Below are 14,317 nucleotides of genomic sequence, written 5' to 3'. Positions count from 1 at the left end.
CCGGCCCCCGCCGTCCTCAACAGGTGCGGAGCGGCCGGGCCGGCAACCACCGGCACCTGCCACCGCGTCAGGACCTGGACAGGTCCCGCGGGGCGCTCCCGCCCCGCCGCCGCAGCCCGGGCTCACCTCTCTCCGCGCCGCTGCCGGGCCCCGCCGCCGCCGCTCCGCCATGCGCGGTCCCGGCCGAGCCCCGCGGCGGCCCCGCTGCGCCGCCGCCGCCGCCGCGGCTCCGTGCGCGCGCCGCCGCCGCCGACGTGCAGGCCGCGCCGGGCCCGCCAGCGGCGCGAGCCCCGCGCGCGCGGGGGCGGGGCCCCGCGGGCGGCTCCGTCGTTCCCATTGGCGGGGCCGGGCGGGGGCGGGGCCGACGGCGCTCGCGCGCTCGCGCGCGGCGGAGATGGCAACGGGGAGGCGAGGGGCGGGGCCGGGCTCTGGGAGGAGCGGCGCTGATTGGGCGGGCGCGGGGGCGGGGCCGCGCGGTGCACGGTTCGCCCCCCCCCCCCCCCCCCACCCCGCGGTCCCGCACCCACAGCCCATCCCGGCCGGGCCCCCCGCACCCCGCACCGTACACCCCGCACCCGGAGGGGTCCCGCACCAGCCTTCACTGCCGGCACACCCAGCACCGCCCACGGGGCACAAAGGCCCAGCCTCTGCCATTCCAGCGTCATCCTGGATGCGGTGTCCGTGTCCGAGCGCATCCCAGCGCGCCGAGACGAGAAGGCCAAACAGTGTTTTCCAGAAAGGAGGGAGATCGCCACCCAAACACCGTCAGTAAAGTTCATCAGTGCTTCCACCGCGTGTATGGCTCTTGATGTGTCTTAGGGCATCAGCCTCCTGCGGAGCAGGGGCTCCGGAAAGGATTAAATAACTGCGCTAAACCTGGGCTGTTTGTGACAGCAGGCTTGTGGCCACCTAGGGAGCAGCTTTCTGACCTGCATTCTGCCCTTGACATACAGTCACAGAATGGATTGGGTTGGAAGGGACCTTAAAGCTCATGCCGTTCCACCCTCGGCCACGGGCATGGGCACCTTTCACTATTTGCACCAAGCCCTGTCCAAACTGGCTGGAACACTTCAGGAGTGAGGCAGCCACATCTTCTCTGGGCAACCTGTGCCAGGGCCTCACTACCCTCACAGCCACGAATTTTGTCCCAAAATCCAATCTAAACCTGTCAGTTTAAAACCACTGCAAGTCACTGCAGTTTAATGACACCTGCAGGTGCTGAGCCCAGCTCAGCCTGTGGGATGCTGCAGCACACAGAGGAATGCAGTGCTGGCCTTGCTCTCCCCAGTTTCTGTGTCTCAGGATCTTTTCCCCACCAGGAACTGGGATTCAGACTTGCAAAAGCCAATTCAGGCTTGCAGACTGATACCACTCCTCATTTGTGCCCTTCAGAACACTTTCATCATGTCCCAAAATCTCATTCCTGGCCACAGCTGACTACAGACATCAACTGCTCAGAGAAATCTTAACCTTCCCACCTCTCTGCCCCTTTGAGGTTACCTGGCCACCTTTTCAGTGAAGGAATTTTTCCCAATATCCAATCTAAACCTCCCCTGGTACAGCTTGAGGCTGTTTCCTATGGTCCTGGATATGTGCTGACACGTGTTGCTGCATCAACCACCTTGGCATTGCTAAACCTTTGTGCTGAGAACCCTGTGTGCTTTCTCACTGTTTCTCCAGAGTGTTTAGGTGGTGCCACCCACATCACCATGTCCCTTCACTGCCCAGCACGGGCTCCAGGTGCAGCATTGTGGCTTTTTCCTTCTCTCCCAGTTCCTGGTGAGGTAGAGATCCATGCAGGCAGAGGGTAAAGAGGAGCACACAAAAGCCAGTGCTTGGAACAACAACCTATTTTTATACTTCCTTCTCTCAAGGCACCGCCCTTCGCCTCTGCCCTGCTCAGGAGCAGCAGGAAAAACGGGCAGGCAGCTTTTGGCTGCTGATGCCTTCACCTCTGGGAATGCCTTGGGAAGGCCTGTCTGTGTTTTCTTACCCCATTTTACACTCAGGAAATGTAACACTAACTATTGCATTTTCCCCCTGCCTTAGGATCAGCACTGAAGCCAAGAAACAAACCCACGTTCCTCAGTTCCTCCTGTGTGTCACCAAAGTGGTTGTGTCCCACCAGGATGTTGGGAAAATCAGTGCCAGACACAATCCTGTGCTGTGTGCTCTGGGATGATCCTGCCTGAGCTGGGAGGTTGGACTGGGTCACCCACTGTGGTCCCCTTCAACTTGACCCCAAAATATGGCAGGGACAAGGCTGGGGTGGGAGGCAGAGCGTGTTCCCAGGCTCCTTGTCCCACTTAATGGATCCCACCATGGATTAGACAGCTCCCTGCCACTGTGGAATGAAAGGGGCTCCCTCCCCAGACAGCACTGTCCTTGCTGAGCTGAGCCACTATGACTCAGCTGCTGGTGCTTATGAAACACCACAGTTTTCCAAGTAATTCAAACCTTGGTGTGGGTTTTTGGGTTTTTTTTTATTGGTCGGGGTTTTTTGGCTCAGTTTGTTTTCTGTAAACCCACTTTAATAAATGAATGGCTCTTTAACAATGGCTTTTTCATCCAAGTCCTGGGAAATTGGAAATATTAGGCAGCCAGAAGTGAGCACGGCGCATTTCAAACTCCCCAAGTCAAAAGCAGCTCCACGATTTCCACACTCTGACAGAGATTTTCCACCTCAGGGAAACCTGATTTGCAAACTGGTTTTGCTCCTTGGAGTCCCCACATGTGCTGAATACATCCCTGTGTGCTGAACACATCCCTGTGTGCTGGTCCTGGTGCACAGTTGAGCAAGGATTTGGATGGATTCTCCATCCCATACCCGCCGTACTGGAGCCACACCTTGCATGCAGCATGCCAGTTCATACAGACCTACTCCTGGAGTCCTTAACCTCACCTGAGGATGTGGTGCATGCACTGCCAGACCCAGCACCTCCTCCACCATTCTGTGCCACCAACCCAACAGAAGCTGCATCCCTGAAAAGCCCTGGCAGCAGATCCAAGCTTAGGAGTTTCTCCCTGCTGTCGCCATATGATCCTCAGCAGGGCAGCTGCCAAGCCTGGGGAACCTGTTTCCAAATCCATGCTGCTGAAAGGAGGAGGGAGGATGGTTAACCCACTCCTTGCTGAGTGGCAGGCTGGCAGGGCTGTGGAAGGACAATGGCATTGTCACCAGGGTGGTGGCTGCTGCTGCAGGACAACTGGGGAGCACAGCTGCCTAATGAGAGATTCAGCTGCTTCATAGATGGTGTGAAACAGGAATTTCTAAGGCCAGCACATGCTTCAAGGCAGTCTGGCAGCTCCTCTTGCAGTAACCTGCTTGTGTAGACCCCTGAACAATGCTGAGGTGTGTCCTCAATGCCTACACAGTGTCCTGAGCTGGGTCTACAGGCAGGATGCTGGTGCCAGACTGCCTGTCAGCAAACACATCAGGTGACAGCCAAGCAGAGTGCCCTGCCTGATGGCATCCATGGAAAGAGCTGGATCAGGGCAGCCCCAGGACAGAGAGGTCCCACACTGGGCCGGGAACACATCCTGAAGACAGGGATCTCCATATCCACAGGGAACTCCATCCTCAGGGCTGGAGGAAGAGTGACATCCAGTGCAATGTCACACGAGCACCAATGGTCCTGGTCTTTTTATCCCACCTGTACAGGGCAGAGGAAGGACTCTGGCTCCTCCTCATCCTCTCACACCCATAGGCACAGGGCTGTGGGTGCCACCCATGGCAAAATGTGCCCTTGGGGTCACAGTGGGCAGGCAGGACCAGACACCAAAATGCAGAACTGCCTTGGGGGCAGTCTGAGCACTGCCCAGCAATAGGTCATGAACCAACCTGCTCAGTGACCAATACAAGATCAGTTTTTAAACCATGAGCATCTAGGGAGGTTTTGGTCACGGCAGATGAGCTCCAGTGTAGGCTGGCTGTTACTGCTCAGCTACAAGACCCTGGCACCAAGACAGAGAGAGCCGACCTTTTGTGAAATTGTGACAAGGAGTGATCAAAAAAATAAAAAAAAAGTAAAGTTATCACTGGAAATTAGGAGGAGGAAAATCTGGAAGCAAGATCCAGCAAATGCTATTCAAGTACAATAACATCTCCAACTCAAAAATCCCAAGACATGTGAGAAGTTGGAAAAATGCATGGAAAAGGATTGCTTAAATTGGTTCACCGCTTCTGTTTACACTGCTCACCAGCAGCAGCAGCAGCAGCAGCAGCATCCAGAGCTCACCCCAGGTGCCTGCAGCATCCACTGCTTGTCTGATGCACCTGCCCTGCACACTGAGCAATGATGAGCATCCCAGTGTTCTCTTGGACCCACCTCCAACATCAGCATCGTGGGCACAGCACCCCTAAAGCAGCACGAGCTCTATTTTTACACAGAGGGCCAAAAGCTGGGTGCAGGAACACCAACAGAGTCGATGTGTCTTCCCACAGTCGAGTGGGAAGAGTTAAGTGTCTTCCCACAGTAACACCTCCTGCTCCCAAAGCAAAGGGATTCATGAGGCAGACAGGGGTTGCTCTGCCAGTGAAGTGGAAGGTGTTTAGATGAACCATCACACTGGTGAGCAGTGATTACATGTACCCAGGACAGCTGCTAATGTATCCAAAACAGCTGTAAACACAGCCAGGGAGCACCAACACGGCTTCCAGCCTGGAGCCACCAGCACAGCTCCAGGCCGTGGCAGCAGGGATGTGGATGTGCTCATAAACCCATCAGGCTGTCTGGGCTGACAGCTGGGACACTGATGTCCCCATGGCCCTGTCCCACATCAGGGCTCTGAGCTCCCCCTTCCTCCCTGCCGAGCCTGGGGACAGCAGGGAGCAGGAGCAGCAGCATCCCCCAGGGATGCAGCTCTTCTTGCCTCTCCCCTTCCACGGGTTGGCTTCTGTCCACCAACCCCTCAAACAGTTCCTGCTGAAGCCAGACAAACCACACTTTACACACAGATCAAGTGTTCAGCTGAGAATGGTCTGTCCATCCCCCCAGCCCCGGGCTGGCTGAGCTGGAACAAAGAGGTGCCTGCCCCGGGGTGATTATCTCTGCCTTCATCTCCTTCACTTGGAAGGATATCCTGGTATCATCTGCTTTTACCTGCTCAGGGCCTGACATTTGTTCCCTTTCTAGCACCTTCCTGTTTGGGACATTTCTTTGTCTAAGCTTCCTCTCCTACTCGAGTTGCTGAAACCAAGTCCAGGGAGCATCAGGCAAACAATGTGTTGTACACCACTGTCAACATCCTGCACAGCAAACTGCATCCCACCCACTCCCTGAGCAAACAGACCAGCAGCAACCCCCTGGTCATGGCTTACTCAGTCTCAAAGAGAACCTGCACTGCATTAAACCACAGAAATTCTCAGTTTAGGAACACTGAGCATGGATCCAGACCCCACTTCTCACTGCCCACCATCAGGGACAACTGTGGCTCCCCAGATGTTTGGGGATGACAAGTCACAAGGAGCAGATGCAGGCAGACCTGTGTGGTTCATGTACAAATCACACAGAGTTCAAACAAGGTCACCAACACACCTCATCTGGCACAGAACACCGAGTGTTAAAGCACAGAGAAACCCTTAGATAACGTTTTATGCATCCTACTTGTAATCAAGAATTCTGGAAAATCTCAGAGAATCCAGATGCAGAGATCTAAATCTTAAAAACTCTGCTAGCAAGCACTGTATTTTGTTTGCACTATTTAAATATGTTTGCACATGTTTAACTTATTTCATAAGGAAAACTGAATTGGTTAGGGGAAAAAGAAAGCCACCACAAAAATCCTTGTCCTGCTGTCAGCAACCTCACTCCTGATGCCAGTCCCAGTTTGGGTTGCCAGAGCACCCAATGAGGCATCAGGACCAGACAGAGAGAAACCACAGAGCCACACACCAGCTGCCTCTCCCAGAAAAAAATGTCTGGCCAGCATTAAATTGCTCATCAAAATAAAAACACAAAGCCAGGTTTAACAAAGCAACCATGGTGCAGAGCAGAATCAGCAGATCCCAGATAATTATCTCATTGGGAAGAGTCAGCATGCAGGGCATGGCTTTCCCTTGCAAGGAAACGGTGAGTATGGAGATAAGGGTGATCCAATTAACTGGACTTTATGGGGATTTCAAAATGGTGTGTGGCAATGCTCTTAAGCACTTAAAGAATACCCAAAAGCTCTTAAAGAAACTCAGCTGCCATGGGATAAGAGGTAGAGCCCTCCTGGGATTAGTGACTGGTGAAAGGTGAGGAAGCAAAGAGCAGGAACAGCTCTCAAGGGAAGGTCTGCTGCATCCTACCTGAGTGCTCTGGGAAGGCCAGGACACAGCACTGACAGCACATCCATGCAGGATGGCCACCAAGGGCAGTGCTGCCAACAGGCAAAAATGGTGAAACCTGTTCTTCTGGGCAGGCACAATTGGGGCTGAGCGCTGAAGAAAAAGCTGGATCAAGTGATTCACCTCTGTGCCTCTCTTATGCAACACCTCAATGAGAGGAGCTGCTGCTGCCAATCTCATCTGCTTCCAAACCATCTCACAGCTCAAATTTGCATGCAGTTGCATTTCCTTGGGTTCCCTGAGGCTGCTCCTGCAAGCACCCACCTGGGTTGGTTGCAGGGGTGAATAAAAGGCAAAAGAAACAGATACAAGTGTGGGAAATGTAAGGATCAGCCAGGAAAGAGGGCATTTGGGAAAGGAAATAACCCCACATGGGGAAAGCACTCACTGCACATGCTGGAGCACGCAAGAGTGGCAGGACGTCCATAGTGCCAAATCTCTGCTCTGCCAGCCCTTTCTGGGCCAGAAGGAGCAGGAGACACTGGGGTTTCAGCTGTCTGGAGCTCCCTGAATGCTGGTCAGAAACACTGCCCACAGTAGGATTGTTGAGGAACGTCACTGTGCCTGGAGGGGTGTGCTGGCACCTACAGGCGCATCCCTGGCAAGGTGCCCCAGGCAGACTCTCCTGTGGGCTGGGGTGTGACTGGTGACGTGCCAGGTTATGGAAGGGTAAGGAGTGCAGGTCTTTTTTGTGAGCTGGGAGACAACTCCTCACCCCCAGACAGCAAACCTACAGATACATCCCTGAATGACCCACAGAGGCTCAAAGCTCAAACTGAGCAGTGGCTGTGGTGAGGAAATGCATGGGGAGGCAGTCAGTCCTGCTGTGCCCTAGCCAGGGAGCAGAGGAGAGCAACCATACTGCAGCAGGGACCTCATGCTCCCAATATTTCCAACGGCTCCAAATATTCACCAGCTGCCACTGGCACCCTAAGTACACAGTAAGAAGTGTAGCTGAGGGCTGGAATTGCAACATGTCATGAAGCAACCTGCTCAGTGACCAATACAAGGTCAGTTTTTAAACCTGAGCATCCACGGAGGTTCTGGTCATGGCAGATGAGCTCCAGTGTAGGCTGGCTGTTACTGCTTTCTGCTCTCAGCTGGACAACCTGGGAGTCACCTCAAGGAGCCCATGGCAGCCCCCCAGCACTTGGGACAAGCCATGTGGAGCCCAGCAGCCACAAGGTTTCCGTGGCAACCTGGGAGGCAGCCAGTTCCACCCCAATATCCAGAGCATCAGCACATGCCTCAGTGCTGGGGCTGGCAAGGCTGGCAAAAGCCATCTCACATACTTAGTTAGCTCCAGGGTTTAAAGAAAGCCATGGGCACATAAGGCAGCTCATGGCTTCAAACCAAAGGTGCTCTCAGCCCAGCAAAAGCCACATTTTCCACAGGCAAAGGAGACTTGGATGAGGTGCGTAAGGAAAACTTTCCAAGGCAGCAGGCGGAAGGAAGAAGGACGTAGGCTATGTGCTCACAACCCAAGGGATTTCCTAGGGCTAGACTGTGTCTGAGTGACTCACTGCACCTTTCCAGGCTGTGCTGCTGCCCTGATGCAAGCCCTGCTCCAGCAGGAACCAGCCAATGGGCCATCACAGGTACCATGGAAAAACGTGGGAGTTGGAAGAGCAGGGATATTAAAAACTATCCCTGCACACCAACAACACTACCCAGCAGCTGATGGGAAGGGAGAATCCCCTTCCACCCACTGCTTTGTGTGTAGCTGAAAATACCCACTGGCACCACCAGATGGACAGGATACCCTGGCTCCCACTTGCAGGCACAGCCTTCAAAGGCAAAATCCCCAACAAGAAAGAGAACAGCTCAAAAAAGTAGCCCCAAATTTCTGCAGAGCCGAGCTGAGATGCATTCACTGCTTACTCATTTCTTGCCAAGTCTGGAGCTGCCGGGTTGGGCCCCCACCCACCCACCCCTCTGGCACAACTACTCCTTACAGCTTGGAAGCTATTTTTTTCCCACCGTGCTATCTAAAAAAGAAAAAAAAAGGCGTGAAAGCTTTTATCATGCTGAAAACACGCCAACTGCGAAGGCGACTCTGTGTCTCAGACGCCTGTTTCCTGGCAGATTTTAAGTCCTTTGCTCAACTGCTCGGATGGCGGGGGCAGGAGATGCCTGCAGCAGCAGCAGGCTGTGAACTGGAGCTCTAAACACTCACATGCTTAACTGCTGCTAAGTTCCTGGGGGACCAACAATTCCAAACACAGGGCTCAGAGCTACACACGCAGCCAAGTGGGCGCCAGCCCATCCAAGGGCCACCAGGCTGGGTACAGGAGGGAGGTCACTGGTCCAACATCTCTACGTGGGGACAGCCATCAGGCTGTAAAAAGGTTGGGGGTCACCTTGCTCAGCATCTCTACCAGATCAGTCACCCCTTTGCTTCCCACATCGTAAGGCTTCAGCTCTGTTGGCTCCCAGGGGTTTGAAGGGAACCAATGGGACCCAGCAAGCAGGATGAGCAAGGAAAAAGTGCTGGACAACTCCACTGCTGGTGTCCACATTTCCAGTGACCAACTCTGGCTGTAGCACCTAAAAGTGCTGGGAAATCCACCAGCAGCCCAAGGGGTAGGGACCCTACACTGCTGCCACCCCAGAGAGACCTACTCTCATACAGAACCTTTCATGGCAGTGATGCCTGGAGTGCTTGGAGCTGGTTTTGCAGAGGTGTATCCAAGTTTTGATTAGGACCCAGGGATTTTTCCATACCACCTCATGTGGGACTGGCTTGCAGTCAACGAAAAACATAGCAGCACTGTCTGTCCTCATTCATTGTCTCAGGGTCTGGGTGAGCATTGCTGCACATCAATCACCCCCTTCTTTTGTACTCTTTTATTAACATTGTTGCTGTTACCATTCCTTATCTCATTGCTGTTTCCAGTTTTCCATCTTCCTTTGTACTTAGAATCACAGAATGAGAGAATTATACAATGGTTGGAGTTGGGAAGAGCCTTAAAGTTGATTCAGTTTCAACACCCAGCCATGGGCAGGAACACTTTCCACTAGATCAGGTTGCTCCAAGCCCCATCCAACCTGCCCTTGAACACTTCCAGGGATGGGGCAGCCACAGCTTCTCTGGGCACCCTGTGCCAGGGCCTCAGCAGCCTCACAGGGAACAATTTCTTCCCAATATCTTATCCAGTCCTCTGGCAGTGTGAAGCCATTGCCCCTTGTCCTGGTCCTCTCCCGCCTTCTTTGAAGCCCCTGTAGACACCGAGGGAGGGGGGTGCAGGCTCAGTCTCCCCCAAGTTTTGTCTTGTCCAGGCTGAACAATCTCAATTCTTGGATGTCGTTGCCTTCTTCATCTCCCTTTCTGCACAAGAATGGCTGCAGCAGGGGCTGGCCAGCCTGAGAGCCACAGAATGGAGGATGGGCAGAGTCAGCATCTCTCTCTCTGTGGCCTGTGCCAGCAGGCAGCTGCTGCCAGGCCCTGTGGGAAGAGGAGTGGCATTGCTCTAACAGGCAGAGTCAGCGACAGCGCCCGCGCTGCCAGAGCCAAGAGGCACCAGACAAAGCCTTTGTTCAGCAGCGCCAGCCTGGAGACAGAACACAGCAGCATTGCTACTGAGGCAAGACAAGTATGATCAAGGTGCCAGCCACCTCCACTGAAGCTGGTTTCAGGCACTAACTGGGGTCAGAGTCAACTGCAGCAGGCTGCTTTCCCAAGGTTAACAAGCATCAATAAACTTTTTTTTTATGGTTCAAAAGACAGCACTGGTATTTTTGGGTGTCAAATCAGAACTATCTCTAATAGGGAATGGCCCTGCCTTCAGCTGTGCCCCATGAAAATTCACTGGGGTTTTGTGAACATTGGTGTTTGGTAAAGGAAAATCCTTTCCAGAGGTTCCCAATCCCAAAAATGACTGGCTGAAGTTCACAGCCTGCAGGCTGGACATGTATTGGGATGCTTCCTACAGGGCAGGCTAAACAAGACACAAAGGCCAAAAGGGATGAGCATCACTCACAGGAAGCCCCTCCAGGGCAGGAGGAAGGCAAGTCCCTGATTTAGACATGATCTGCAGTCATTTGTCATTGCTTGTAGCAGTCTCCTGATTCACTGTACACATGGAAACAACAATTATTTTAAGTCATTTTTCCAGAGAAAGAAACTCATATTTCATTTCCTATTTACCAAAACAAGAGCCAGACAAACTCAGTGCTGTATCAAAGTATGTTTATTCCAAAGCCAAATTTCTCACAGAAAACCATCTCCATGAACAGCAGCACTGGTCATGACAAACTCCAAAAGCCTCCAGGGCTTGGGGTCCTGAACAGAGCAAGCAAGAACCTCTTCTCAAAGTTGTCAGGGAGAGAGGGGGAATGACAGAAAAGAGACACATGGGCATTTGGCACAATTTCAGAAACCATACCTGCTCCCAAGAAGAGCAAATGTACCAAGACACTTTGCAGGGAGATTAATGCCTGCCCAAGAATGTCTCAGAACACCCTGTGAAGGAGCAGCTGCCCTGTCGGGAGAGAGCTGCATTATTCCTGCAGACAGAAAGCAGGGCTCTTGGTTTTCATCATCTGCTGAACCGCTTCCAAGGAGCCAAGAGGCTGGGATGTGGTGCCGGGGATGTGCTCCTCTGCAGCCTGTGCATGTCTGGGCCCAGCTGGAGCTCTACAGGGCTTCCCCTGCTTCCCCCTGCCCCAGCCTCTCAGAGAGGTGCTTGCTGATGGCCACGAGGGGGTTGGCTCTGTACTGGGGATCGCTGATAACCTCTTGAAACCGAGCCACTTCCTCCTCTCTGAGGAAAGAAAAATAACACACCAGTTCTCTAAGTGCCTCGTGTGAAAGGAACTGAGCAGATAAGGACCCACTCATAAAGTAGCAGATTTCTGCTGAGACACAGTGATCCTGAGTGTAAATCTCAGAGAAAGACAGTGCAAGAATAAACCTAATTTAGCCAAGGGCAAAGCTCAAATTGCTGCCAGCTTCATGGGAGCCAGGGACTTTGATCTCATGCCACAGAGACACAAACAATTATGACAGTGTCCAGCATCACTTGGGAATGGGGTTTTTTTTAGAGCTTTTCCCTAGTAAACCAGAAACAAGAGACTGTGGATCTGGTCAATCACCAGGAATGAAAATTACTTCAGATTGCACCAGCACAACACCAAATTCTCTTTAGAGAGCCCCTCTACTGACTCTCTTTATGGCTGAATATTGAGCCTTGGTAATCCTACATGCACCACTAGCTGGACACCATGACAGAATTACCTCTGCATGCCTGGTCACAGCTGCTTCCTGGGGAAATGGCCTCGTCTCAAAAAGCAAGCAAGCAGGGAGGGACAAGAACAGAGCAGGAGTATAAAAAAAACCCTGTGAGTTGTCACACAGCCACATCCACTAGAGCACCCTCATCTCCCCCAGACTGCCAGGCTCTCCACAGCCCTGCCAGACAAACACTTGGTAGTGCTCAGCTACTTCCCTCCCCTTCAAAGCTCCTGCCAGAGAAACAGAGAGAGGAGCCAATGCTCCTGAAGCTTGGCTTGGGGTATTAAGGTGAAGCTTAGGGAACCTCTCATCCAAACTAATACCTTGGGAAAGAAACCTCAAGATATTCCTCCAAATTTTTTCTCTCACAAAAAGCACAGACTTGCCAGGCCACCAAAAGCAAAGCAAGGCAGAGCTGAGTGAGAAAGGCATCCCAGCACCAACACAGGCTTGTTTCTGACAGAGAAGGTATTCATGGACAGCAGTGCTGCATCTGTAGCCTGACTGTTCAGACTCAGTTTGCAGCTGAATGGCTCAAAACTGACAGAAATCCAAGAAATAGTAAAGCAAACACTGGCAGATCACAGAGCCTAGCCCCAGGAGAGATGTGCTGAGGGTAAATGAAGTTCTTGGTGGCAGTATAAGCTATCCAACATACAGGGAAAAAGGAATTGCCAGACTAAGTCCAGGAGTTACTTGGACACATTTAAGTTCTCCATCCTTGATGATATTCAAAAGCCATGTGGACTTGGCTCTTGAGCAACCAGTTCTAGGTAACTCTGCTTGAGCACAAGGGTTGGACCAGGTGACACCCCATGGACCACTTCCAGTCTCAACCATTCCCTGAGGCTCAGCAGGAACTGGACACTGACAAATGGGTACTTACAGGAGCTGATGTTTCTGAGCTTGTTTCATCAGACAGAAGTCTGCTGGTGCTGCCTTTGGTTTTATGTGGCTATGGAGAGAAGAAACAAAACAAGTGAGTGTTAGAGCATTAATTCAGCAATGGCTGTGTAGATGGGAACAGTCCAGGGAGATTCTGCATCTGCCTTTCCAGAAAGAACAGGTAATTAATTATCCTGCATGGAAATTCTCCTGAAAGGCAATTATTTCCACAACCAGGCATTGCAAGGAAATGCAAACTCCCTCCACCTGAGGCTGAGAGAGCAGGAGGCATTACAGGAACACCAGACCTCTCCGAGCCAGCACTGGTCATTAGCTGTCCATGCCCACATCCCTTTCTGCTTATCACTGACCTCCAGGTCAAACTGATCCTGTTGCTTAGAGCCAAGATTCCATGGAACCTCCCCTCCCCACCACACGTGTCACCTCTGCACAGCTCATGTTCCCTGCTGCTGACACTGCAGAGCTCCAGCCTCCACAGCCACCCTGGCAGCACCAGGGACGCTCAGCAAGAGGAGGGAGCTGCCAGCCCTATGTGCTATAATGCAGGATGGTGCACTGTGTGCAGAAGAGGCACAGCAGCAGGTACAGATCTGCCACCTCTCCATGCATTCCTTATCCCTGGGCAAAGTCCAAGGGGACCAGGGGTGTAATACCATCCCTCGTGACGCCCGACGCCAAGCAGCAGCAGAGATTTACCACAAAGCCAGCACTAAGCCCCAGTAAGGGACACACAGGAAGCACAGAGATTGCTTTGGGGACTTGTGGTGCACAACAGGAGCTGCTGGTAGAACTGGACAGTAAGGAAAGGAGAAGAAATCTCCATTTTTCAGGATGACACAGATAGGAAAATTAACAGAAAAAGAGGTTGGGGACCCCAATTCGCCCTGAAGCAGAGCCTCAGCACACAGGCAAGGGGGAGAAAGAGGGCCTGAATCCCACCTCTCTGTTGCAGCAGGGGTCAAGGAGGAATATTCCCATACTGGTGGGTGCTGGGGGTTATGGCCACCCCCACCTAATCTACCCCAAAAGTCAGAAAACACAACAATTTCTCACCTCCTCTTCAAGACAGCAGGATCTGGTCTCTTGTTACAGTGACTTCCTCTTCCTACTTGTCTCTCTGGCATACTACCCTCCATCCCCTTATATTGCCTTTTTTTTCCCCTATTCTTCCTTTCTTCTTACTGCCCTTGCCTCACATTGCTCCATGTCACTCATTTCCATCATCCACCTCTAATTCAATCAGTTCCTGCTCATTTCCCTCCCCTCGTTTTTAACAGCTCAGCACAGGGACAACTTCTGGTCCTAGTTTGCCTGGAATGCTCACAGAAGATCAGGAAAATCCTTTCTCAAGCTGGATGGCAGCCCTTGGTCACCAGAGCAGGGCTTGCCAAATCTGTGTGTGCCACCAAGTCACCATGGCTGTCCCTTCAGAGGTGAGCAGCTCTGCAGAGGGTGGCAAAGCCTAAAGGAAAGCTATCCTAGGGTGTATTTCCTGCTGGATTTCCCCTCAAAATCACCAGCATGCTGCCTGTTCATTTGGACCCTGTTAGCAGCTCAGCTTCATTACACTTCATTGCCTTCATTCATTATAAAGCAGAATAAAAACCTCCCTGTAATGCGCTTTTACCCTGCAGGAGATGAAATTCCTGGAGAATCTAATCTTTTATTAATACTGCTGACAAATCACCAGAGTATTACCCTTCCTTTCTGTAATGATTCAAATCCTATAAAGGCCTCCTGATTATTTCAAACACTCCTCTACAGACATTTGGGCAGCCAGAAGCCAGCAAGGGGAAGAAGAGCCTGTAGCTCCTCCATGTCAGTACCAAGGGGGGCTGGTTTGGGGT

The 14,317-nt window shown here is 52.4% G+C and overlaps 2 protein-coding genes across 3 annotated transcripts in view; both read right to left on the bottom strand.

Moving 5' to 3' along the window:
- ADARB1 (adenosine deaminase RNA specific B1) overlaps window positions 1-220 on the bottom strand; it is a 67,010-nt gene extending 66,790 nt beyond the window's left edge. The window contains exon 1 of the mRNA XM_058809559.1: window positions 127-220. The gene's annotated coding sequence lies outside the window, so the exon portion shown is untranslated. The remainder of the gene's footprint in view (window positions 1-126) is intronic.
- A 10,283-nt stretch (window positions 221-10,503) lies between these two features.
- Window positions 10,504-14,317, bottom strand: part of SLX9 (SLX9 ribosome biogenesis factor) — a 40,403-nt gene continuing 36,589 nt past the window's right edge. For both annotated transcript variants that reach the window (XM_058809697.1, XM_058809696.1), the window contains exons 5-6: window positions 12,451-12,519; window positions 10,504-11,094 (exon numbers count right to left, since the gene is read on the bottom strand). In XM_058809697.1, the coding sequence (XP_058665680.1) occupies window positions 10,968-11,094; window positions 12,451-12,519 (196 nt within the window). In that variant the 3' untranslated portion in view covers window positions 10,504-10,967. The remainder of the gene's footprint in view (window positions 11,095-12,450; window positions 12,520-14,317) is intronic.

This window comes from Ammospiza caudacuta, chromosome 8 (genome assembly GCF_027887145.1).
Source record: "Ammospiza caudacuta isolate bAmmCau1 chromosome 8, bAmmCau1.pri, whole genome shotgun sequence".
Classification (NCBI taxonomy): domain Eukaryota; kingdom Metazoa; phylum Chordata; class Aves; order Passeriformes; family Passerellidae; genus Ammospiza; species Ammospiza caudacuta.
The sequence above is the reverse complement of the archived record's forward strand: the minus strand, read 5'-3'. Positions and strand labels throughout refer to the sequence as shown.